The sequence below is a fragment of the Phlebotomus papatasi genome, chromosome 2 (assembly GCF_024763615.1).
Source record: "Phlebotomus papatasi isolate M1 chromosome 2, Ppap_2.1, whole genome shotgun sequence".
Taxonomy (NCBI): Eukaryota; Metazoa; Arthropoda; class Insecta; order Diptera; family Psychodidae; genus Phlebotomus; species Phlebotomus papatasi.
Genome location: NC_077223.1, coordinates 101,747,507 through 101,772,705, shown reverse-complemented (window position 1 = coordinate 101,772,705; position 25,199 = coordinate 101,747,507). Strand labels below are relative to the sequence as shown.

At 33.5% G+C, this 25,199-nt stretch overlaps 2 protein-coding genes and 1 long non-coding RNA gene across 4 annotated transcripts; 2 read left to right on the top strand and 1 right to left on the bottom strand.

The window, feature by feature from the left end:
* Nucleotides 1–1,024: 1,024 nt before the first annotated feature.
* On the bottom strand, nt 1,025–6,586 carry LOC129800452 (uncharacterized). 2 transcript variants are annotated; one of them, XM_055844831.1, is made up of 3 exons: nt 4,840–6,586; nt 4,657–4,780; nt 1,025–1,194 (listed from the first exon to the last, which is right to left on the bottom strand). In XM_055844831.1, the coding sequence occupies exons 1-3, from the start codon at nt 6,324–6,326 to the stop codon at nt 1,117–1,119; spliced, it is 1,689 nt and encodes a 562-aa protein (XP_055700806.1). In that variant the 5' UTR covers nt 6,327–6,586; the 3' UTR covers nt 1,025–1,116. The 2 variants fall into 2 exon arrangements, with proteins under 2 accessions (XP_055700806.1, XP_055700808.1); XM_055844833.1 differs by lacking the exon at nt 4,657–4,780.
* A 3,418-nt stretch (nt 6,587–10,004) lies between these two features.
* On the top strand, nt 10,005–11,006 carry LOC129800469 (uncharacterized). Its single transcript, XR_008751628.1, has 2 exons — nt 10,005–10,228; nt 10,301–11,006. It is a non-coding gene; the product is annotated as an uncharacterized LOC129800469 (long non-coding RNA).
* Nucleotides 11,007–18,871: 7,865 nt separating this feature from the next.
* On the top strand, nt 18,872–24,205 carry LOC129800466 (uncharacterized). Its single transcript, XM_055844872.1, has 4 exons — nt 18,872–19,331; nt 19,405–19,476; nt 19,727–19,825; nt 23,759–24,205. The coding sequence occupies exons 1-4, from the start codon at nt 19,110–19,112 to the stop codon at nt 24,086–24,088; spliced, it is 723 nt and encodes a 240-aa protein (XP_055700847.1). The 5' UTR covers nt 18,872–19,109; the 3' UTR covers nt 24,089–24,205.
* Nucleotides 24,206–25,199: the final 994 nt, after the last annotated feature.

Here is a 25,199-nt window from a genome sequence, read left to right as displayed (position 1 = left end):
ATAATTAGTGAGTAATAAGATATATCATGAGCCTTGTAAACACTTAAACTTAAACTTGAGCACAGTTTTTTGTAATTAACGATGTTTAAACCGCTCCCTGGACTGTACCTCTACTCCCCCAATTCGATTCTGTCAGGTAATTCTCTTAACTTTATTGCCCAGATAATGTTAATTCCACTATAATCATAAATTATTTTTTGAATTGTTTTTGATAAAGTGAGTATCTCTCCACAAAACATCTGAGATGTTTTCAGCAGTTCCATCGAGCTATACGATTTGAAAACATCTCAAAAGTTAATGACAATTGCGTGTCCTTTTCATTTGAATCCTCACGGAATTACCCTATGTAAATCCTCATGATACCTTCCGTGTCCGTGAGTTGAGTGAATGTGGGGAGATTTAGAGAAATGCGACTCACCGAAACATAATTCATAGGAATGCGTGAGATTAGCAAAATACCCTTCCGTGTATTCTTCATTAGCATATATCCTTCAAGTGCATTTAAGTCCTTTTCTCATCAATTCTCACGCGGCGAAACTGGCCAGTCCGGTTTTTTTTTCTCTTCAACCCTTCGGCACCCTTCTTTAAGGATACTACTTCCAAATGCCGGAAGGAGACATGTTGACCCGATAGCTTGGGAAATGACCAGAGTTATTTATTGAGTCCTGATTCCCATGAGTAACCCTTTAACTTCTTAGATGAGGGGTCACTCCTTGAATGGTCACAACCGGTTTTGTCTTCCGAGGAGCCTCAACAAAGGGTCAATGTGACACATTTTGATGTTCCTTGGGCCGAGAACCCTTCCATGGGAAAAGATGCTACAGATTGTTTATCACTCTCCTTTTTGGAGGGACAGACAATTGAACCATTCGGACGCAAAGTACCCTCATGAGATGCCACCGGTGATCCTCAAAAACCGGTCTGACCGGTATATTGACCAAAAAGATGACAGGTAGACATAGGGGCTTCTCCCATCGCAACCCTTCCATATTCCCGCCAAAAAAAAAAATAAAACACCAATTCCTTTTCTCATTCTTTAATTGCAATCCCTACATTTTTTTCCGTCATTCAATGTTCACAGTAAAAATTCTAAATCAGTTGTCATTCTTAGCTCTCTCAGGCGGATTCGTCCTTGTGGTGATTCAGATCCCAGACGTGCTCTCCATAGCCACCTTCCTTGTCTCCCCAGCGAACCTGTCAGCAGGATACAAAATTAATTAATTGGATTTTTTTACTGCTTCAATTCCAATCAATCCAATACTTTTCTCTGAAATTTCCCTTTCCCAGAGCGTTCAAAAGATTCTACAAAGTGATTATCATTTCCTTTCCGTGCACCAGCATTATAACTACCATCATGTCCTAGTACATTAACGAATCTTGTGTGAGGCGATTCATGCAAAAAAGAATAGGTTTATTAGTCACAAAAAGTCATCAACCGCGTGTGTATGCTAATTTCTAATCTGGATATCAGCACGAAAGTGATTTAGAGGGGAGAACAACTAAAGAAAATATGTGAGATGAAATTTTATTTGGTTAAGGGGAATTGTGTAAAGTGACTAAAATGAAATGTAACAGTTAACATAAATTTATTGCAGATGGTTTATTTAAATTTTCGAATTTCGAATTCTTGAATTCGCAAATACATAAAGGATCCGTTCATTTCGAAGAGACAGCGAACAAAGCCAAAGTGCAAGTTCATATACCGGCCGCTTTAGCGCTGATTGTTCTGCCATTTCGAAATTCGATATTCTTAACACTTCAATCGTGAACAATGTCAACAAAAGTGTGCAAACGTTTGCTGCAAAAAATAAATTCTTGTGTAGTTTTGTGGAATTTCAGGATGACAGAACGTTTGAATTGCAATTTTAATAAGATAAATGTTCATTTCATGGACTTGCTCACTTTTGTGTAACTCTGCGGTTTAAACGTTCGAACTTCCAACGGGTTTTAGGTAAATTCTCTCTGATATACCTTCAAATCGCTATAGGAAAAGCTTGAACCGGTGAGAACTCTCAATTTGGGAAGGTTATTATTGAACGAGAGGAAAGTGTTTTTCGAAATTACAGTCATTCGAATGTGTGTTCAAAAGTTGTCATTAAAAAGTGAACGAAAGAAATAAATTTACATCAATTTCCAGTAAATCTTCTGCCGAAAGTACTTGTGATTCTGATTTCGATATACTCACTATTTACTTAGATAGCGCTACGTTCCTTGTTTTTTTCAATAATCATTCCAACTGAGAGAGCTCTTTTGGCAATTGTCTGTACAGCGAAAAAATTCAAAATCTCGTCAAAAAGAGAATTTTCCACCGTTGGATGTTCGAAATTTTAAATTCATGTGATACAATGGATACAGTGATGAGAATAAAAAGGGATAATGTCTGATAGCTTTCCGTTATTAATAAATAATAACAAAAAGATCATAAAGAAATATACAAGAATATTAACATAAAAGTGGAAGAATTAACTATTTTTTGATGCTCCCTCAGTTGTTAGAAATATCTAAAGTTCGAACAGACTGTACTAGTAGCGCTCAAGCGTTCAATGTGGGAACTGCATCTTTGACCTTTCGGTGAATTTTCGAATATATTTAGAATGGTTTTGTACAATTTTGTTTCTTCTAAAGTACACGCGATAATTGTTACCGAATGCAGCCTACATAAAACAAATGTCGAGATGTTCAGTTGAACTTTCAACTTATCATCATCATTATGGGCTTTGCAGGCGCTCGGCGGCCAGGGCCATTTGCGTTTCAACTTATCATCCGTTTAAAATTTAAAACATTTAACCAATTTTTAGTAAATTGTTTCCAAACTACCTCCACGACGGTTTAGTAAAACCGAACTCAATAATTACAAAAATCCTCAAATCAAGGAGATTACATTCGATTCTTCTCATTCATAACTGGTGTTTGATTCTTCAATAGTGTCTTGGATTAAAGGTAAACAGAAGTGTATTTACACAAAAAGTCATCGATGCTCAAAGAATTCGAACACAATTTCGAATTTTTATGAAAGAATCGACGTTATTATTAGAAAAGTGCCCCCACATCCTTTGTTATGCCCTGTAAATTCATAGACAAATTGAAAGACAAAACTTTGAAAATCCCTTGCTGATTCGAGTAAGTGTGAAATTGTTGTACAGAAGAAAAGAAAACAAAATAAATGAAGGCTGGGTAACTGTGTCGAAAGCTTTAAAATTGCCGTTTTTCCAAGACTAACTACTCAATTTCGAATTTTCAAACTAAGTTTTCGAATACGGTTACGCAAATTTTGAAATACAACGCTAAGAAGCTGTTAAGTTAAAACTGTTAGCATCTCTCTTACAGGCCTTTTAAGTTGGTTCGAATGTAATTAAAAGTATTAAAATTTTATCATATTTCAAATTTTGAAAGTCCAATTGTTGCGCAAAACATTATTAAAAGTCAACAGAGTACAGATTATGCTCGCGCTCATTGATAATAAATATCGGTACTATAGAAAGCATATCAGTTAGAGTAATGATACATAAATAGCAAAAATTCATCGCTTGAATACTCAATTTCTTGTCCAAAATATCGAAACAGTCAAACAGAAGATTTAAGGAACTGCCTGACTCTCTATTCATTTTCGAAAAAGCTTTTAGATATATTTTTTATTTCGAATAGACGCTTTTAAATTTACAGAACGGTTTACTAAGCAGTTTTTCACTTAATTATGTTTAATTTTTGTATTTATTTACTTAGTCAAATTTTATTTTTAACAATTTGAATTTTCGAAGTATAACAAACGATCGATGTCAAATTCGAAGTATATTCGAATTGATAGAAAAAGATTTATAAAAAGAGAAAGATTTGTAGATTCGGAAAATTAAATTTTATAAAATAACAGATGTTTAATTTCTTTGTTTTTTTTTAATTCTCAAAGAAATTTCTTAAATATTACAATATTTAATAAACTCTTTTTATCGTAAAAGAAGTGTAGGGTAAGTGTGCCAAATTTCGGCATAGTTGCATGCAAGTGCCAAAGTCTCATATTTGAAATGTAATATATTTAATAGAAATTGATTTTTTTCATTCCTTCTACTTAAGGAGTGTTGCTTAGAACCTTGTAGACAGTTTATCGTCTTTATTTACTCTAAAATCATTCTTAATACATTTTAAAATGAATAAAAATGTAGACATAGCTTTGGTGCTCTATTTCGGCTACCTTCATTCTCATAGTTCCATAACATTCGGGAATTCTTCCAATGTTTTTTTCACGTCATCTTGTTTGTCGAAGCCACACTTTTTGTTATTCTTTTACATTGTATAATCTCTGGAGTATGTAAAAACTAAAAGATCATGAAAATTCGAGGAACAAAAAAGGTGGCCGGAATTGCAAGCTGTCCGGAATTTGGCACACTTACCCTACGTCTTTAAAATATTATCTTGTATTTTGCTACCCTTCTACGCTTTCTACCAAATAGCCTAAGTATATTGTGATAAGAAATGTGATAAACTACGACAACCTCGAGAAATTATAAACCCCCTCATTTATTGATTAGTTAAGAAATGTTTTCCATTAAAAAGCCATCTAAGAATGTTCTAAGAAATATGTTATTTTTCAAGTTCAATGCCACTGAACCCACTGAACTTTTACTAAGAATTCTAAGAATAAAGAATTTTTTTCTAACGAACTTTTCCCTGGTGCCGTTGGTTTTTCATGTCATTTCTCTCGTAGCGTTCTTCCCAATGTCGCGGATTTTCCATCACATACCCAAATTCGATCTTATCGGGCTCCAACTGGAGTCGAAACAGATCCCTAAGTGTTGAGGTTTCTCTTGAAATAGGAATTTTACAGGATGTTTAGGATCTACTCACTGAAAATACTGTTGAACGTCGTCATTCTTCTGTTTCTCTGACTTCTGATCACTATTGGCCCCACTGAGGTCATAGTCTGAGGAATATTCGTCAGTATTGGGTTTCTCAATCCGAACCAGAGGAGTAAGGACTGTGGGAAGGAATGGAGGATTGCGTTGCTGGCCTGAAGATTCCCTCTCATCGGAGGGATTTATCCATTTCGGGGTTCGATACTTTGAGGAATATTTTTCCGTTGTGTCTGATACGTCGGGATTGGGAAGGGTTGTCTCGTAGTAGTCAGAAGCTAGGGCCTCGGCGTTTCTTTGATCGTTTGTGTTCGGTTCATGGGTATGTTCGAAGTTGTAGTAGACTTTTGTCGTATTCGTGATAACTCCTCTGGCCTTCTTCTTCCCAAGATTACTGTTCAACCCATTCTTAAGCTTACCACTCTTGGCTGTCTTCTTCTTGTCTGCAGGGAAGACGATGTAGGAATAATCCCCATCATTGGGCTTTTTATAGGGCTTCTTGAAATGTTGAAGTTGCTGAGATTGTTGGGGTTGTCTTGACTGCCTATGCTGAATGGGAAGGTTATAAGAAGCCAGGAGTTTTTGAGTTTTCCTCTTCTGTTTCTTCTTCACTTCAGGATGGTAGAAGACGTCATCATAGAGGATCTTTTTTACAAGATCTCGTTCGGAAGATTCTGCAGACTCGTATTTCTGGTTTTTGTCTGAGTCTTCTTCGGCTTTAACCAGACGAGCCCGGTCTACATCCTTGGCTCTACCAACAGTCGGATGAATAATTTCCACGTCCCCGTAGAAATCGGTCTGTTTCGTGGCTCTGAGTTCTTCCGGACGGTACCTAGGCGTTGAAGTTTGGTAGTCGTAGTTCCCGTAGTGATTAACTCTAAGGTCTTCCTGCTGGTACCTAGGAGTGGAGGTTGGGTATTCATAGTTCCCATAGTGATTCTTCATCGAACGTCTGAACATAGGACGAGGAGTCTTCAGAGGCATCCTGGTAGTTTGAGGATACTGAGTAGTAGTTTCGGTCAACCTTTCGAGCCTCGGAAGGATTTTCCCGTAGAAAGTCACATAACTAGGAGCTGGAAAATCCTTCGGGGGTGCTTGAGCTTTCAGCATCTGCTTGGGATTATCCGTGACTACTTCTTCTTCTGACGTAGCCTTCCTGGGATTCCAAGGCAACTTCCTGGATATGTTCATGGGACGCACTGTGTAAGCACTAAAATTGAGCAGATCAAACTCCTTCGGTTCCCTACTCAACGTCTCATGTGTCTTCTGGGGATGGTAATTTTTGGCAGCAATTGGCAGGAAGATCTGTTCAGTATATTCACTCGGTGGATACTTTTGCACATCACTAAGGGTATTGAAAATCGGTGGCAAAGGTGGTTTATTGGAGTACTTCCCATTTGAACCGTGCAATGGACGAAGTGTTGTAGGATTGCATGTCACAAAAACCGACAGAGAGATCACTAGCCACCACGCGTGAGGCATTTTTTTTTTATTAAAAGAAAATTATATATATTTTGCAATATTATAAAACTTATTAAAATTGGTAATCACTCGCCAATTAAGCCAATAATAAATATTTCTATATCATTTTTTCCTTCCCTCACACGATCCGCATATGTTTTCACTCTTTGCACCACAAGAACTATGATCATTCGTGTGTCGTGTGATCACCTATTTATGAGATTTGAGCTAATGGTAAAACTGCAACGAATTATCATGGCAGAATGTGGTGGCAGGTGAGAACAAAAAGGTTCACAAAACTGAACAAATTCGATTTGACCAAATATAAAAGGTGCTTTTTCGCATTCCAATGCACAATGTCACGGATTTTTTCATGGCTTGCGACTTCACGCATTAATATCATTATTTTTAGAGTGAGAGAGACTGTAATTTACCAAAGATGATTCGTTGTATGCTCGATGCTAAAATATTCAAAAATAATGGTGGTATTTATTGTTTACTTTACTGTTCTTAAATGCTTCTACATAATCGACTTCTCTTTACTGTGTTATCACACTTGCACATTAAAATTTTAATATGATTCACATTAATTGTCGCTGGTGAGAGTCCAAATGTGTAATTTGTGTGTTTGAATCATTTTATATTCAAAATTTGATCTATTTGTCGATAAAAAGGTAGACTTGGCCCGCAAAATTTGATATAAATTGATTTATAGCATTAATGCGAAAAATTAATGCGATTTTCTCTTTAATTTTTTAATGTGAAAAATATTTACACTTTAGGTAAATTTAAACTTATTTTTGCAGGCCAAGTCCACTTCTTTATCAATAGGAAAACCTTAAATATTAAGTGATTCAAAGACACAAATAACATATTTGGACAATGGTTCTTGTCACGACTGTTTTTGATTTCAGAACACGGCGAGAACTGGAAGAAACAGTCGAGACAAGAACCAGCACAAAGAAAAGTCGATAATGTAGAAGCATCTGAGAACCGTAAAGTGCTATAAAAAACGCGTTCACTTTCCATTGCAATAGCACCGTTATCGGTTTTTTGTTAATTTCTATCTAGACTGCTTTCCCCAGTCCTCACCGTACTCTAAAATCACCAAATAGTCGAGACAGGAACCAGCAGAAAGAAAAATCAATAATACAGTAGCATTTTAGAACAGTAAAGCGCTAAACAATATTCTTTTTTCATTGGAATAGCACCATTACACATTTTATTCGTATTTTAAAGCTTTTGTTTTAAAATATTTAAAAAAAATTGTGTCAAACGCTTCTTGTGGCTATTTATGGAAATATTACTGAGCAGTAAAGTTATGGAGTTCCAAATAGTTAATTCAAAAGGTAAGAAACGATAAAATTGTCAAGTAAATTTTAGTAAAAGAAAATAAAAAGAACTTTTAAAAATTAACATAATATTTTACTATCCAATTCGTAGGTTACTTTTCTTTCTATTTAATTTTTTTTACTGACCGGTTTCTTTTTGCACTAATTTTAAAAGAAATGTTATTCAGTTTTTTACAAATTCGTTTTGAGATAAATTGATTTTCAAAATAAAAAGCTTACAATTGCAAAAAATATACATGACCCTTTAAATTTTAGAATAGATGAAAACAGTTCTGAAATTTAGTACACATATTATAAATTTTGGTACTAGAGTTTGAAATCAATGGTGAAACTGCGGTGGACGTAACAGCTTTGGCAAGGATCAAGAATTCAAACTAACTAATTCTCGTATTAAAATTCACCTCAAAAAATAACTTAAATAATAATTTTAAAATTAAAAAAATAAATTATCTGAAGATGAAAAGTAATACTTCGAAATTTTGTATTTAGTACTTGTACTAATATTTTTTTTCTTGTAATTAAAAGGAAAACTGGATGAGTTTTACCTTACAATAATCGAATATACAAAATTTATTTAGAACGAAACAAAAATTTAGAAAAGAAAAGATCTATAGTGCAGGTTCAAATATTTATTTAAGAACAGAAATTTCCATGCACTAAATTAGAATACAAGTTCTGATGATAAACGTTTCTTAATGTATTGCCTTAGTTTATTGCTATTTTTTAAATATTTGTTCAATTATATACTGGCAATATCGACCATTATATTTTTTACCGTTTAAGTTTAATTGAATAATACGCTATGAGTTGCACTAAAATGACCTGTACTAAATCTCATTCATATGGTTAATTTACAATGTGTAAGGTCGCTGACTTCTCTGGACAGTCAAATTAAGATTACTTTAGGAAAATATGAAATTTTGTGTCTCAAGAACTCAATTTACTCTTTTACTGGTTATTTAGAACTAAAAATAAACTAACACAACTTGGTTTAGTACTAGTTGCACTAGAAATATGTGTTCTTATAAAATTGTTGTACAAAATTCATCGGTGTACCGACAAATTTAAGTTTATTACTATTAATAAATGTAACTTATACGAATTATTTTTATTGCTGTTCTCATGTTATTTTTCGAAAACTTTAACGTTTTGTATTAAGAACATGTACTAATTTTTTCCTAAAGATTCTAAAAATAAACTTACGCCTTGAATAGAGTTTCTGTTATCTGTTTATTACAAAATTAAGAAAATCTACTTGTTCTAAAATAAATTACTGTTATTAGAACATGTACTAAAATTTTCTAGAGACTTTAGAAATTAAAAGTCATACGTTTCTTTATTCTCTTTCATTTTAAAAGATCTTTGGGGAGATTTTATTTTAATCAGAATCATCCTGAAAAACTTGTACTAAAAATTATGCTAAATTCTAATAACTGAAACACTTGATCTGTTTGAGTCCATTTTTAATTAACTCTACAAAATTTATACGTGGTTACAAGATGTAGAACCAGTATAGAGAACTCTTCGTAGTTTAACCTGGAGGTTTGTCTTGGCGTTAAGACGGCGACGGACCTCTGCAGAGTAGATTAAAACTAAGAGATAACAAATAAGTTCTTTTCAGAAGCCATATTGGTAAATAAAATCAATCTCTTTTCATTAAGTCTTTAAAGTTTAACAAAAAAAAAAACAGTTTATCAAATTTCAATCAGCCCCATTGAAAAAATCAGCGAGTTTGGGGAACAAAAAGGGCGTTAAAGAAACCGCGAATAACCACAAAAGAGCAATATTAACTATGAAAAACTTCCGTGCACTTCAATTTAACCATTAAAACAGTTCAATAAACTTTCAACTTGTGTCTGCCTAATGCCTGATTTCCAGTCGTATCGCAATGCATTTTCTTTTGTCCAATTCATCGTGAGATTTGCAATGGACATTGTCTGCCTGGCAGAAAATCGTGTCCCCACCAAAAACATCGGAGGCTAATAGACAATTAGAGTGATCGACTGGAGATCGCACGATCATTGAATTCATGCTTCAGCAGACCGGAAATTGTCACCGCAGAAGAAAGTCTCTGTGTGGTGTGATTGTTTTGGGCAACAAATGCAACAAAAAGACTAAGAACAAACTGTATAAATGTGGCTGTGAATGTTGCATCTCGGGCATTTGTCTGAAACATTCCAAGACCTTTTGAGTACCTTCAAACAATCCGGAGATTGAGTTTCTTTAGTTCGAGCGATGAAGTTCATTGGTTACGTGTTTGCAATTATTGTTGCACTATTAATCAGTTGCAATTATGGGCAAAGTGCAGGTGATCTGAACCTCCATCTGGGGCTTCAAATGGCACCGTGATCTTTATAACTTATAATGCATTGCATATCAATTCCCATTGCAGAATCTCATGGTGGACGAACAGGGCCTGTCTTCACGTTCGTCAAAACAGACAAGAATGCCAATTTCAAGTGGGGAGTTCGTCACCATGTAGGTCACAAGTATCGCCACTCTTAATCACCCTCAAAAAAAATTACCAAAATCATCCAAAAGCAGTAGATCTTTATGATGATCATCTTCCAGGTGAAAGTTCCCAGCAATTACTTCCCATTAATCAGATAATGTAACAATCTTTGCTAATAATTTGATTTTCAGCTACAGAGAAATCATTCATCTAATGCACCCATCTCTCAAATCTTGATCATGCAACTTCATCTTGATCCACAAGATCCCAACAAAGAAATGTCTCCATGTAAATAAAATACCAAGAAAGCAACTAAAAAAAAATTGACCTAGAAACTCTAGCACAAGATACAATCTCTCGCATTTGGAAGAAGAGGTGTTTGGGAGTCGTTAAAATCAATCAAAAAACAGTCGCTTTGAGACGAAATGCTGCTGGTCGTAAAACTCTTTTTCACTCCACCCAGATATCCGCAATTTTGAGAAGCTCAACCAGAATCTCAGGCATTGGACTCATCTCGTGACATTGAACCATGGAGACAGCAACTTCTGACCACCTTCTCTTCAAACTCCGAACACTCTGGGAAGCTGTAATCTTTTTACATTTCCACGCTTCATCAATTATTTAATGGATTTTTGGCGCTTAACTGAAAAATGGATACAGCAGATAACTGAAGATTTAGAACACCTTAGAAGCTGTGAATAAATACAAGAATTTGTCCTCACAGTGACTGAATAAAGATTAAAATTACCAACAAGAATAAAAGAAAAGTAAAATTTTAGTACAATTTAGTACAGTCACTATTTTTGTAGACAAAAATAGAAATTTTATCGCGTTTATATAGCACAGTTAATTTAAATAAATAAAGAATACACATCTAAAAGAAAGAACAAAAGAAAACTTTTAGTACAATTTAGTACAACCAATACTTTTCTAGATAATAATTAAAAATTTTATCATATTTATATAACACGATTAATCTAACGAGTTCAAAAAAGCAATCTCAATTTTCAATAGCAAATAAATACTGAATATCCTTATGTTTTAAACATTTCAGTACATTAGTGAATTATTTGTTGCTGCTTAAGAATGGACCTAGAAAACTTGTAGATTTCTCCCTAATAAAACCCTAATTCAAAACAAATTATAAGCAATACAATCTTTTTGGATAGGCTACTCTAATCAGGTGTATTAGCAGTTAAGAAATTTTGTGGCTGTTTTATTCTGGAAAACGGGAATAGCACTAAGATGATGGTAGACGCATGGGTGCAGGTGAGACAAATTATATAAACCGAGAAGTTTTTCTTTTTGGAAAGCTATTTTATTGTCCTATGGAAATTATATGCTAAACTAGTATTATTGGAACGATTTTTTATTAAATTAGTACATGTTCTAAATGAATTCCTCAAAGACATAAGCAATTTTTGCTAGGAACAAAACAGGTATATTACAATATCCGTTCCAGAACAGTATTTCAGATATTTAAAAGAAATGAAGGGCGTAAAATTAAGAGTTTAGAAGTGCTTCGTGCCTGTACTAATAATGAGTTTTTGTTTCTTGAGAATATATTTAAATTTTGATATTAAAAACAGAAATATCCGCAGAAAACTTCAATATGCTCGAAAAAATAATTCAGTTTTACCATATACAATCTTAAAATCAGACCATTAATTATTTAGGCCCTACCATAGATGTTAAACGATTCTAAATTATGGGTTTAATTTTTTGATGCTAAATTATCAAGTAATAATATTATTCTTTTTACTGTTAAAATTCAATTAAATACTGTACAATAAGTTTGCAAAAACACTTGTACTAAAACTCATTCATATGGTCAGCTTATTATGTTTTAGAACACAGACTTTTTCTGAGCAGTAAAATAACAACTCCATTAGGAAAATAAAAAAAATATTATGACTTAAAATCCCAATTTATTTTTCACTGATAATTTATAACAGAAAAATGGCATGGAGTAATTTAGTACTAGAAACATTTTGCAATTCTGTTCTAATAATTTTTGTACAAAATTCATCTGTACTAACAATTTTAAGTTTATTACTAGTATTACCTGTTACTATTATTATGACTATAATTGTAAATAATCACATGTATATTAGGTGAGATTCTTAACAATCTCACCTACTATTTTCTTATCTTGCAAAAAATGTCTGTACTAAAATTGAAGTTATGCTAAGTTCAAAAATCAAAAGTTTTGTTTATTCTTTAAAATCAATCGTGACAAAGAAAACGATATATGAACTTTAATAAATATTTGAGGGAGACTGAGGCAAATTTATTCAGAACATACATTTTTTCATTACGTATAATTAAAAAAAAAATGTTATTAGGGGAAAGTGCGCTACCTTCGGACTACTCAAGCTTTGAACAATTCATTGTTTTTCTCTATGTTCCTTTATGGATTTCACCCGTAGCTATTTTCTGAAAATTTGAGGCATTGTGCTAGCTATTAAAATATAATATTAAAATGGACCATATTTATTTATAACACATTATTATTTATATCACATTTTCTGTTTATTAATATTTTAAAGAATAGGAAGGGAAGTGTTTACTTCGAATAAAATATGATTTCCTCAAAATTCCTTCTAATGAAACTATAACATCCCAATCTCTAATACCATTCGTGACTAATTTTGCCCCAGTCTCCCCTAACCCAAAATTCAAAAAGCTAAGCAAAGTCAGCTATCACGAAAAAGATTTGTAGAAAAGGAGTCCAAGTTTACAATTTCCAAGTTTGTAATTTAATAATGATAACTTATTAATTTTACAAATGTTTGTACTCCCCAACAAACTAATTTGTAAATGAGTTTTAAATATTCTTTTTTTTTACGAATCGCTATGCTGTCATGATCATATGATCAGAAATTTTCTTTTGATTTTCCGAAGAATTTTTAATGTTTGTCAATTTTTAATTAAAAGTTTGTCAAAAATAAATTTATGGGGAAAAGGTGCGCCAGGTTCCAAAGGAAGGTTTGTCAATTGTTAATTGAAAATTTCTCAAAAGTATGTTTAAGAGGAAAAGGTTTGTAAGATTGAAAAGGAAAGGTTTGACAATCGTTAATTAAAAGTTTGTCAATTAAAAGTACGTTTATGAGGAAAAGGTTTGTCAAGGTGGAAAGGAACATCCTTTTGCCAAATCTTTCACTAAGATCCAATTACAAACTTTTTCTTTCAGAGTATAAACCTTTACTTTTCTACTTTTAGGGTTTATTAAGTTGCAAATTTACCTCTAAAAATCAACAAACGATTTGACAAACTATTTTTTTAATATAATACAAGCTTTTACAAGTTTTACAATGAACAATTCTACTCCAACAATTAATTTCAATCAATTTAAAAGTTTTGTACTGGGGGGAAGTGGGGCACCTTTGAAAGTGGGGTACCTTTGAAATTTGAATTTTTACCTATGTTTAAGCGGAACTGAGCCATATCGTAATGTAATTTAACTTCTCATTTTGTTTAGCTAAATTGTATCACAATAATGCTCAATTTTTTTTTTAAATAGGAGAAAAATCCCAATTTCAAAGGTACCCCACTTTCAAAGTTGCCCACTTCCCCCTAAACATAAAAGAATTGCCTGCCATGCTCTTAAATTTACAGATGATAGAGAAATTTTCCCAGGTAGTGTAAATATCACCTCGCGACCAAATAATAGTTGCTCTTAAAATTCTAGAAAAATTTATAGATGCTCTTTGTCAATTTATTAGTTTGCGTTGATCGTGAATTTGATGGATTTTCGAGAGGTGGTTTTTCCTCAGATGTAGAACAATTTTCCCCTGGAGACTGGGTCAATTTTGTCTTCTGAAAACCGGCCGGTTTTCTCGTTCCAATCATTATGCAAAAGATATGATACTTCTGATACGAAAAGCTGACCCAGAGCTTACATAATAAAATCACTTTGTCAATTTTTATCGTGCTTGAACCGTTGCATAAACACACCAAATTTGGAATAATTCTAGATGGAAGATTTTAACTGACTTTATGGACTTTTCTAAGACCAGAATGTGGCACAGTTTTTGCGATGCAATCCTTTTTTATTTGAGAAATCATATAAAACTGTTGAAAGTTTGCAGATGACTTTAATTGGCCAACTGTCTTCATTTTTGAATAGCCATTAAAGAAGGTTTTCGCAAAGTTTTTAGGATCTTTTGATAAGGTTTTATGTAGAAAAAAAAATTGCGCTCGAGAGTTTTGAAGAGAGATTTTTGGGCAGGAAAGGTAAAAACAATCACGCATGGATGGAAATCGGAGTGGAAACTCTCTGGCTATTTATAAATTCATCAAGATCATAGTCAAAAAGGTGTTTAAGACCTTTCACATTTTTGATTAAGTTTTGCTTTATGAAAATCAAACGATGGTTATATGATTATTTCCTCCACGCGATTCTCTTGGCTGATTTTTCTATCTGCTCAATCAAGAGAATAGGCTGAATCGCCTGAATCGGCTGAATTATTCAATGGATTTGCAAATTATATAATTAACCAATTCATACTGCAGCTGGTATCCCCCAAAAAGTTGACTTGTTCCTCTATTTTGGCCTCTTGGCATTAAGATGAATGCCTATCAATTGTTGGGCATCACCTTGAAAATTGGGCGAGTTGATGTCTTTGTTAGAAGAAATCTCGACCTTCTGCCCAGATTGCAGATCTTATTTCGATGCTTTGTTGAGCTGATCTTTCTGGATGTCCAATGCATCCAAACAGATGGATTTAACTCTTTAAGGCCGATGTGGTTCTACATGACCAATTGGAAATTTTCATACGATTTTGCACACTGAGAAAAAAGAGGGTGCGATTAACTTTTTTTCCTCATAATTTTAACACTTTTTAGGTGTAAAAATATATCAACATTTTTTAATGTTAATTTTACCCTTAAAAAGGTGTAAAATTAACATGAAAAAGGGTAATTTTAACCCCCAATACACCTAAGAAGGGTAATATTTACACCGATTTTGGATCAATACTGTAGGGTAAAATTAACATTTCCGGAATGTTATTTTAACTTTTTCGGATTTCACTCAGTGCACTAAAAGGATTAAAAATTCAGAGAACAATTTCCAGTAACGTCCTGAACATTAAAAGAGTCTAGAATAACCCTGAGATTTGGCTGGAGAAAATTTGGCAAGACTAGAAGACTGCTTCGAAGAGTAATGGCTCCGGCACACCTTTTAGATCAGGAAAATTTCATGAAATCAAAATTCACATCACTTTCTTTCTGACACGTTTTGCATATGCCTATCTCATTCTCTCGCGCTCAAAATTAGATTGAACTAAATTTAAATTGGTCTGATTGTTGTGGACAGAACGCCATCTGACGGAAATTTTATGAATTAATATTTTTTGGCATTGTAATTTAGGCCCTTCCGGTATTCTGTCTTTTCAATTTGTGACTTTAATGGCGAGACACGCGTGACGACGACGACTGTGGAAATTTGGTTATTTTCTCGAGTAAGTTGTGAAAATGGTGTAAAATTATGTTATCTATTGAATCTAAGAAGGTTTTTCTTTTCTTTGCGATCGGTTGATTAAATAGAGACAGACGGATTTGATAGATATTAGGTGATATCCAGAACAAGATTGAAGTCTTATTAGGTAAAGACAGAGACGATTTATTTAGCAATTAGGACGACTTTTAATGAATTTACTTATTAGCTCTACTAGATCTACTCGGAAATTAGCCGTGTCTCGCCGGCTGTAAGACGACAACAAAATAAAAACATTTACAAAAAAATACAGTCCACTCGATTTGACGACGACCCCAACTCTGATGTTTAAATGAAGAAGAATAGTCCGATAGAGTGGGATAAACATATGCAAAACGTTTGGGAAGAAAAGATGTATGAATTTCGATTACATGAAATTTATCCAAAAGGTGTGTTAGAGAGCCATAAAAACTTAAAAGACTGATACAAAAAGGACATAAAACCGAATTTGAAATCTATAAGGGCATTCTTCACAGAACTTCAATAAACAACTTTTATACTCACATTAATTCATTTTTAAAAATCTAAGAAGAGTATTCCATTATATTGTTCGTGCGAGCAAATGCACAGAGAGCCGTTACGCTGAAGGCCAAATGATTTGAGATTGCGACAGAGGTCTTCGTGGGACCCCTAACCCCAATAATGAGTATTTCGTACTAAAAACATGATCTTCATCTTAAGCAATGAAACTTAAAAAATATTCCTTTTAAAATTAAACGCAACTGCGATATTTCTGAGAAATTAAAAAAAAATAAAGTCCATGTCAGAAGATAATATTCTTTAAATGTCAGCATAATAAATAAATAAAATAATGTAACGAGCATGAATGTTGGATCGCCACCCGAAAATAAAATGATTTTTTGAGAATGATTTAAATATATTGTTATTAACAATATAACTGCTTTTGGGCTAGTTTTTTTAAAAGCATATCACGGATACAGAGCTTAAAGAATTTCACATTTGAGTAATAGTGGCCACCGCCGTCTTAGCGTTTGTGACCAACCTCCAGAGCGAAAACGGTGGAAAACTTTTTCTTAGGTTATGTGAGCCATCTGCATAATCCAAAGAGTTTGAAAAAAAAATAAATGAGGAAGAGAAAATAATTCGTTGTATTTAACATTTTTTCAAAATATTTTAAAATAGTTACTAACGCAAAATATTACTTACTAATTTTCGAAAAAAAAAATTTTTAGTTTTGGTGTGACGATCCGACCGTCATGATTGATACATATTTCACTAAACTTTTATATTGATTTTGTCCATTTAGAGATTTCTCATACATTTTATAATAAATAAAGTTCAAAATCCAGAAAGAATCTGTTTTTTTTTTATTTTACGATAATAAAGTTTAAAGTCTTTTTTGTCTTAAAAATTTAAGATCTCATCAATTCTTTTATTTAATCATATTGTGAATTCGAAAAAAGTTCGTAAAATTCAGAAAATTCTACGAAATCCCTAAAAATACCCAAATAGCAAAAACTAGTCCTCACAACGTAAATTACAGGGGGCAGCCTGTAATACAAGACTGAAACTTAGCAATTTCTAACATTTTTATTAATGAGAAGGAAAACACCAAACTTCATGAAATTTTCGACTTGTATTTATACATATTTTAAGTGCATAAACGATTTTTTTCGAAAAAAAATATTGCAAAATGGCTGACCAATGAGCGCCTCTCGTCGTACCACTCCCTAATTGACGGGAAGTCTACAGCTTGTAATTCTTGTCTGAGAATAAATCAAAAAGAATTTGCAATTTTCATAAGTGTACCTACACTGAGAGAAATCCTAAAAAATTAAAATAACATTCCGTAAATGTTAATTTTGCCCTGCATTATTGATCCGAAATCGGTGTAAGTAAATATTACCCTTTTAGGTGTATTAGGGGTTAAATTATCCCTTTTTCATGTTAATTTTACCCTTAAAAAGGTGTAAAATTAACATTAAAAAATGTTAATATAATTTTACACCTAAAAAGTGTTAAAGTTATGAGGAAAAAAAGTTAATCGCAATCAAATTTCGGTGGAAAAGTACCTTTCTACACTGAAAAGCAACACTGTTAGAGGCAAAACGCTCTTTTGGCCTCTAACAACAGAAGATTTTTGACCCTTGGGGTACATTAAGAGGCATGTATGGCAGATATATTGACAAATTTGACAATTATCTGATAGAACCTAATCATTTTTCTTAGTTCCTAAGATTCATCCCCATCAAGACTTTAATTTTTCCCTTATTTTCGTTCGTTAAACATTTTTCCCACGATATTTCAGTAAAAATTAATGCAAAACTTTAGAAAATGAAACTTAGTTTATTAATTATAGTTAAAAATGATAATAATAAAAGATATTAACCTAAATTTGGTCAAAAATAAATACCCTAGCGCTCAATTTATTGAGTGGAATTATACTTATTTCCACCCTAAAAAACAAAATTCTAATATATTTCTAAAAATAATTAGAATAAAAAATCAAAATGTCAATTTTTTATGTTGGCACGAAAGGACGTTATGGTCTGCGTATGATTTTTTCTCGACATTTCTTTTTTTTGTTGAGTTTTCTAAGGATTAATGGGTGGAATTATACTTATTTCCACCACTGTACAATAAACTTAAATAGACTTAGAATATGTACCTTGATTATCTGAAAATTCTATTTGAGGTTCAGCGGAAATGACGATTTTCAGTTTGCAGTAATATGTAGTTACATTTTAGTCATTATCTACACATTATATTTAAACTTGGAATAGGTGTGATTAGAAGGAATCACACCTAAAATATAAAGCGATAGTTTGTTGTCTGTTAAAAAATAATTATTGGCATAAAATGCTGCTTGGGATGCAGAATAAATTACGTTTCTCAGATCATAGTGAAAATTTTGCAAATATAGTGATTTTCTGGATAAAATCTACACATTATGTTCATTATCAAATGAAGGGCTTCAAATCTACATATTATAAATTTAAAAAAAAATCTCAGAACCTAAAAATGGACAATGGTCACTTCTATCAGTTTCTGACCAAAATTGCTGCTTGGGATCATTAACAGTATTCTTCAAGTTAAATAAATTGGTCAAATTCTGAAAAGTTCTAAAGGTACAGAGCTTTTTCTCAACATTGCTTACCAGCAGAGAAGGGTTAAGCAGTATTAGACTTTTGTCCAAAAAGGTGGGTGTGTTCCGTTTTTCTCGATGGTCTCTTGGAGATGGTGATAGCTTGGCTTGAAACAATTTTCCCCACCAAGATTCCACTGAGGCACCGTCGAAAGTGGCCACAACTATAAAACCTCCATCGTTCCAGTTCAGCATTTGAGTATCGCCTGGATAATTGGATTAAGCTCACGGTTTTCTGTATCGCTCGTGTTATTTTTTTTTTTGTTCCAACAAAAAAAAAGAAGTTGGGGGTAGTGTTTGAAATAGCAGGATTTAATTAGTTGGGATTCAGTGATTGTGTTGGATTTCTGCATTTTCTTAAACGTTTGTGCCAAGAGACCAAAAGAACAAAAAAATGAAGACCTTCCAGATTGCCACGTTCCTAGTGCTTGTTGCTACTGTTGCTAGTCATCCCAGGCCAAGGGCTCAGACCACAGTTGATCCTGCCTATCTGAGACAGTACTATGCACACCTGGCCCAGGCAAATCAGGCTGGTGGAGAATCAGCCGATGCCACACCCATCTACGAACCCTCAAACCAGGAACCCTCATCACACTACTCACACCCATCTCAAGCTGTAAGGATTTACCCCTTAGGGCTGTCTCTGTCTCAGATCACTTATCCCTCTTTTGTGCAAATCTTCTTTGCAGCCCAAGACGGCTTATGTGTCACCAACCGTGCGACAGTACCATCAGCAGCAATCCCAGCCACAGCAACAGCAGGTAATTCAGTGAGAGAAATTCACCTTAACCTTTAGAAGAAGCAACATACATCCGATGCAATTATGCAAAGTTGACGGTCAACTTGCTATCAAAGCCGGGGAAAGTCATAAAAATGCATGAGACATTGACTTATCGTATATTAGAAAATTTTCTCGCAACTGGTTTTTGCCACGATCACCGATCACTGATCCCCAATGTCTGATCTCTAAACCCAAAAAAAAATAAATAAATAAAAATCTCTCTCCTCCAGCTGCACTACGTGAGCCAGCCCAGCAGTGGATACAAATCCTCTGGCAAAGCATCTCATCACAGACCTTCGTACCAGGATGAGGAACCGGAAGATCATGATGTAAGTTTAACTTGAAGATCATCTACCATTTCCCACCTTGCGTGATTACTCTCTATACAACCGTGAAATCAACTCTCACTGACCACTTACACTTTCGTTTGGGCACAGAGAAAATAAATCAGCTGAGTGATCAAACTCGAACATTTAATGCTAATTTTCATTACATGCCTCTTTTTTTTTTACTTGTTTTCTTACGCGATCTATTTTGAATACCATTGAACTTCCCCGAAAACGCAAAACAACTCAAAAAGGTCTCACCACTTTCCCTTTCAATCCGTGCCTGGTAAATCATTTCAAGTGATCGAATAACTGCGGAATTTTCCCAGATTTTGCCAGATTACATGGGAAGATCACCAGGTGGATTTCTTTCCACCTGGTTTAAACAAAACCAAAAAAAAATTGCGTTGGCCAATTTGGCGCGAAGCCGCTGTGAGAAATATCGGCGCAAAATTGCTGAGAATCTGGATGGACTTTCACTGAATTGAAAATGTGCACAAGTTGTGGAGGGAAAATATCAGATGAAAGACCTGCAATACTTTGTCCTAGAGGGCTGATCAATGGGACTTTAATGTGACGCGTAAAATTTAAAAAAAATCGTTCAATGATTTTCGGTTATGTTTTAAAGCAGGGGCATGACATTTCCTATGTTTCCCATATTTTTCTAGCGAGCCGAAAAAACTTTTGATTTTTTTAGTTGTTTTCTGTCATTGTATAATGAATTAGCATAAAATACTAATACAAAATAAAAGCCAAATTAATAACGAAGAGGCAACCGAAAACCCTAAATTGGCAACCTTCGTAGTTTTAGAGATATCTCGTAAAATGTGTACGAAAACAGGGAATAAAATTCACTAAAACCGGTCGCATTTTTCAGAGCTAATGTCACCCCCCTGTTTTAAAGGTAGTGCAGATGAACTTTTCGTTCAAACATGCCTATGACCGGAAAATTTAATAATTTTGAAATATTGAAGGTCACGGTAGGGCTAATTTTTGACAGATTTGGTTAAATATTGAAATACCATACGTATTGAAATTTTGAACCGGGGTGCAACGGTCTTCGTCGGTAATGAATCGGTTAAGTACAGATAATTGCATATTTTATGCGGAAATTTTTTTCTTGACCTTAAATTTGTTCCCGAGCTAGAGGTCAAAATAAATATTGATTAGAATATTGAAAAGAAATATTGATTTCCGGTCTTCGATGACCCCTCCATAAGTGTACATTATCTCGGGCGGTCTTTTCTCAAAAAAATAAATAAATAAATAAAAGACAAAATCGACCACTCAGAATATAAGTCAAACAACTCGATTTTTTATTTTTAAAAAATATCGTTTTATTCACTTTTTGGATACTGTTTTATACCCTCTACCTTCCCTGTGAATATTATACTTGAAAGATTATTTTCAAAGTTATAGAGCATGTAAGATCTGAGTTTCAGATTAACTACTTCGAGTTATTCAATTCTTATTTTGAGCGGTCGAAATGAAAAGAATCACATATTTCAGCCGAGGCAGAAACCTTACTCGATTCTTATTACATTTTTCCTTATTTATTTTAAATATTTACAATATTTTAAAGAACATCTCAGAATATTTCCTGGACAATAAAGTTGAGAAAACGAAGAGTGATTGTCTGTACCGATCGTACCGATCATTGTTTGGAAAGGGCGTTGTTTTCTTCAACGCAATTCTCAGTAACAAGCGTAATTCCGCGGTATTCGTCGGTTTTTTTAATTCTAATATTCTATTCTAAAACGATGAAGCCTTTAACGGTGACAGAAAGAAATTGGAGAATTTGACTGTTAGTGTGATCCCCATTAAAAGTATTAAATGATACAAGAAAATAAATATCTCCAATGTTTGCCAGCGAAAAAGTAATCACTCTAATACGGGCTTGAGATCTAAGGCTTAGGCCATATCGCTTAACTGTTATGATTTCTTACTAGTCAAGATATTTTCTAAAAATTAACATAGGATTGGATTATAAAGGACAAATGACCTATTAGTAGATTCTGAAAGAGCAATAAAATTGAAAAGAGTACGCGAACCTAGGACTCTTGCATTAATAGAGCAAAAACTCTACCATTTAACCTACCGGTATTCACTGCTAAACCCCTTCAAATAATTCAGTTTTGTTCTCTGATTGGCTAAATCTTTGAATGCTGTCAAGTTTAAGCCAATCAAAGAACTCAGTAAGATTTAAATTTTTTATAAAATTACGATTAAATACCGTCGGTACGGGTAACTTTGTCCCCTGCGGGTAACTTTGACCCCCTCCTGTTCGTAAGCTTTTCTTTAATTCTAATGTTTAAGAACGGTTCTCATTGATTAGGCATGGTAGATTGGATCGGTAAAGACCATCCTTAAGTTGTAGAAGTAAAGAAAAGCTTACGAATAGGAGGGAGTCATTCGCAGGGGACAAAGTCACTCGCACTTACGGTACCATTTTTATTACGCATAGGGGAAAGCGCGCTACCCCAGAAGCAAAATAGCTGCCTTATAGAACCAAATATGAGACAAGTCTTTTAGTGCACTTTTAAAAGACTTAAAGTGAGAATTTTCTGTTGAAATTCCTATAGAAGCTCTTAAGATCCTTCAGAGTGCGCCACTTTACTTATAGTAATCTCAGTGATGGAACCAAGAGCGTTATAAGTAAATAAAAAGATTTTTTGTTCTATAGTGCCTTACTTAAGGAATTCTATAAGACAAAAATTAAGAAAAAAATGTTTTTTGGGTATCTTCGAATAACTGAAGCTTCGCACAACTCTTTTTTTTCAATACTGTAGATGCGGCTGATTTTGTTCTCCATGGGTAACTTTACCTCCTACTCTTCGTAAGTTTTTCTTTACTTCTAGCATTTAAGGATGGTCTTTACCAATCCGATCTACTATGTCTGATCGATGAGAACCATTCTTGCACATTAGAACCAAAGAAAAGCTTACCAATAGTACGGCATCATAGTCTTTCGTATCTACGGTATGTTTTTTTAGTAAGTTTGATCCATTATAAAATTATAATAAGCTAGTCCAATACCTCAAATTTTCCAAAACGAGCCATGGGTCAAATCTATTAAGATTCATGCCTTATTGTTGCATATTTTTTGTTAATTGTATATACTTAACGGCGTTATCACACTTGCACATTAAAATTTTAATGTGATTCACATTAATTGTCGCTTGTGAGATTCCAAATATGTTATTTGTGTCTTTGAATCACTTAATATTTGGGCTTTTTCTATTAATTGATAAAGAAATGGACTTGGCCTGCAAAAATAAGTTTAAATTTACCTAAAGCATCAATATTTTTCACATTAAAAAATTAAAGAGAAAATCGCATTAATTTTTCGCATTAATGCTATAGATCAATTTATATCAAATTTTGCGGGCCAAGTCTACCTTTTTATCAACAAATAGATCAAATTTTGAATATAAAATGATTCAAACACACAAATTACACATTTGGACTCTCACAAGCGACAATTAATGTAAATCATATTAAAATTTTAATGTGCAAGTGTGATAACACAGTGAAAGTAATAAATATATAATAAAAGATAATAATAATAAAATAGAGAAAAAATTGGGTGGTCCGAAGTTCGAGTCGTTGGATGGTAACGTTCTTTACCCTACAAAATGCTTAAAAATTTGAAAGGAAATCAAATCAAAGGAGCACTTATAAAGGAAATTAGAAGCCCCTTAACCGAACTAAGTTATAGTCTTGTGTCTTGAGGTCTCTGTTTCTCGATCACCGCCATGTCTCGTGAGAGCGTTACATGATCGCGACATTATGCGCCTATATTATCCTCTCACACTGTCTGAACATTTTTTTCTGCCCAGTCATGCAAGATCGGTGGGTGGAGACCAAGCATCTGTCGCGCCTTTGGAAATTGTGCAACAACTGATCGTTTTTTTTCTCTGATTCTCAATCTTACAGATTAACTCTTCCTACCAGTTCGGATTCGACGTGAAAGATGACGAATACACCAATTACCAGAACCGCAAGGAGATCAGGGATGGTGGTGTTATCAAGGGAAGCTATTCAGTTGTGGATTCCGATGGATTCATCCGTACAGTCACGTACACTGCTGACCCCAAGGAAGGTTTCAAGGCTGAGGTCGTGCGTGAGCCTACAGACATCGTGGTCAAGACCCCAGCTCCACCACACCTCAGCAACGAACACCGCCACCACAATCATCAGTACTCATCCCCAGCGGCTTCCTTCAATAAGCCACAGGCACACAAGCCACACTATCAGTACGAATAAGTTATTTATTGCCGATGGCCTAAGTTAATTTCTCCATCTCTCATTTTCTCGTTTATCTCATTGTATTATTTTATTTAAAAAGAAAAGGAACCTAATAAAAAAAAACAAGAAAAATAACTAATGATCTTTTATTTTTGAAATTAATCTTCAGGAAACTGAAAATATCGCTGCAAGGATATTTTAGAAGTTAGTACAGGTCTGTACTAAAAATGTCACGATGGAATTTTTGCAATTCCGATTCGAGAAAATATGAATTTAAAAATAAAATCGTTAAATAATTTTTTGAATAAAACAAACCTCATAGTGGAATGTCGGTTCATTTCATTTTAGTACAGATCGTATGATAATTGCTGATAATGAAAAAGATTTAAATAAAAACTAATGAATATTTTTTTTATAAATATTACTTAACATTTCAAATAGCTTCGTAATATTAGCGCAGAAGAAACTACTTGATATTCAAAAGAGAAATTTTAAATTCACTCAGTTATTCATTTAAAAAAAATAGCGAATGAATAAATAAATTACAATCTTGATACGGCAAAAACAACCGAGCAATTATTGAAAACAACAAAAAAACAAACATATGATATAATTAACTATGTAATGTCCGAAAATAGATTTCCGACAAAGTGTTTTCGTGTTTTGAATTAAATATTCATAAATTATTGAACTCAATTTGACCACGTCATTACAATTAATTACTTTAAAATACAAAAAGATATTTAGATTTCTATCAGTGTACTCCCAAAATGTCTCGTAATATACTTTAATTTTTATACCGGATAAGAAGCTAATAAATTTAATAGGAAGCTGTAGCATTCAATAAATTTCAATTTATTAATTTTCAAGTACAAATTCTCGAATTATTGAAGCTGAAAATTGAAAATTCTTTTCGACAAATTATCTCTTGGCATTTTCTGGCTCAAAATTATTGCAAAATACAGTAGAAAATTGACAAAATTTGTAAATTAGCTGTGATTTCGGTCTCTAAAAATACTTACAAGTAATATTCTTGCAGAGACACTTGGACGAAGGTCGAAGGGTGAGTTATCTTGAAACTTTTCTCACATTGTAGCATTTTCCGAAGATTTTCACGATTCTGTTGGCA

Coding starts and splice junctions, on each gene's coding strand:
- LOC129800466 (XM_055844872.1), top strand. CDS start 19,110: ATGAAGACCTTCCAGATTGCCACGTTCCTAGTGCTTGTTGCTACTGTT. Junction 19,477..19,726: donor CCCAGCCACAGCAACAGCAG/GTAATTCAGTGA, acceptor TCTCTCCTCCAG/CTGCACTACGTGAGCCAGCC. Junction 19,826..23,758: donor AGGAACCGGAAGATCATGAT/GTAAGTTTAACT, acceptor TCAATCTTACAG/ATTAACTCTTCCTACCAGTT.
- LOC129800452 (XM_055844831.1), bottom strand. CDS start 6,326: ATGCCTCACGCGTGGTGGCTAGTGATCTCTCTGTCGGTTTTTGTGACA. Junction 4,781..4,839: donor GACGTTCAACAGTATTTTCA/GTGAGTAGATCC, acceptor CTCAACACTTAG/GGATCTGTTTCGACTCCAGT. Junction 1,195..4,656: donor ACCAACGGCACCAGGGAAAA/GTTCGTTAGAAA, acceptor TCCTGCTGACAG/GTTCGCTGGGGAGACAAGGA.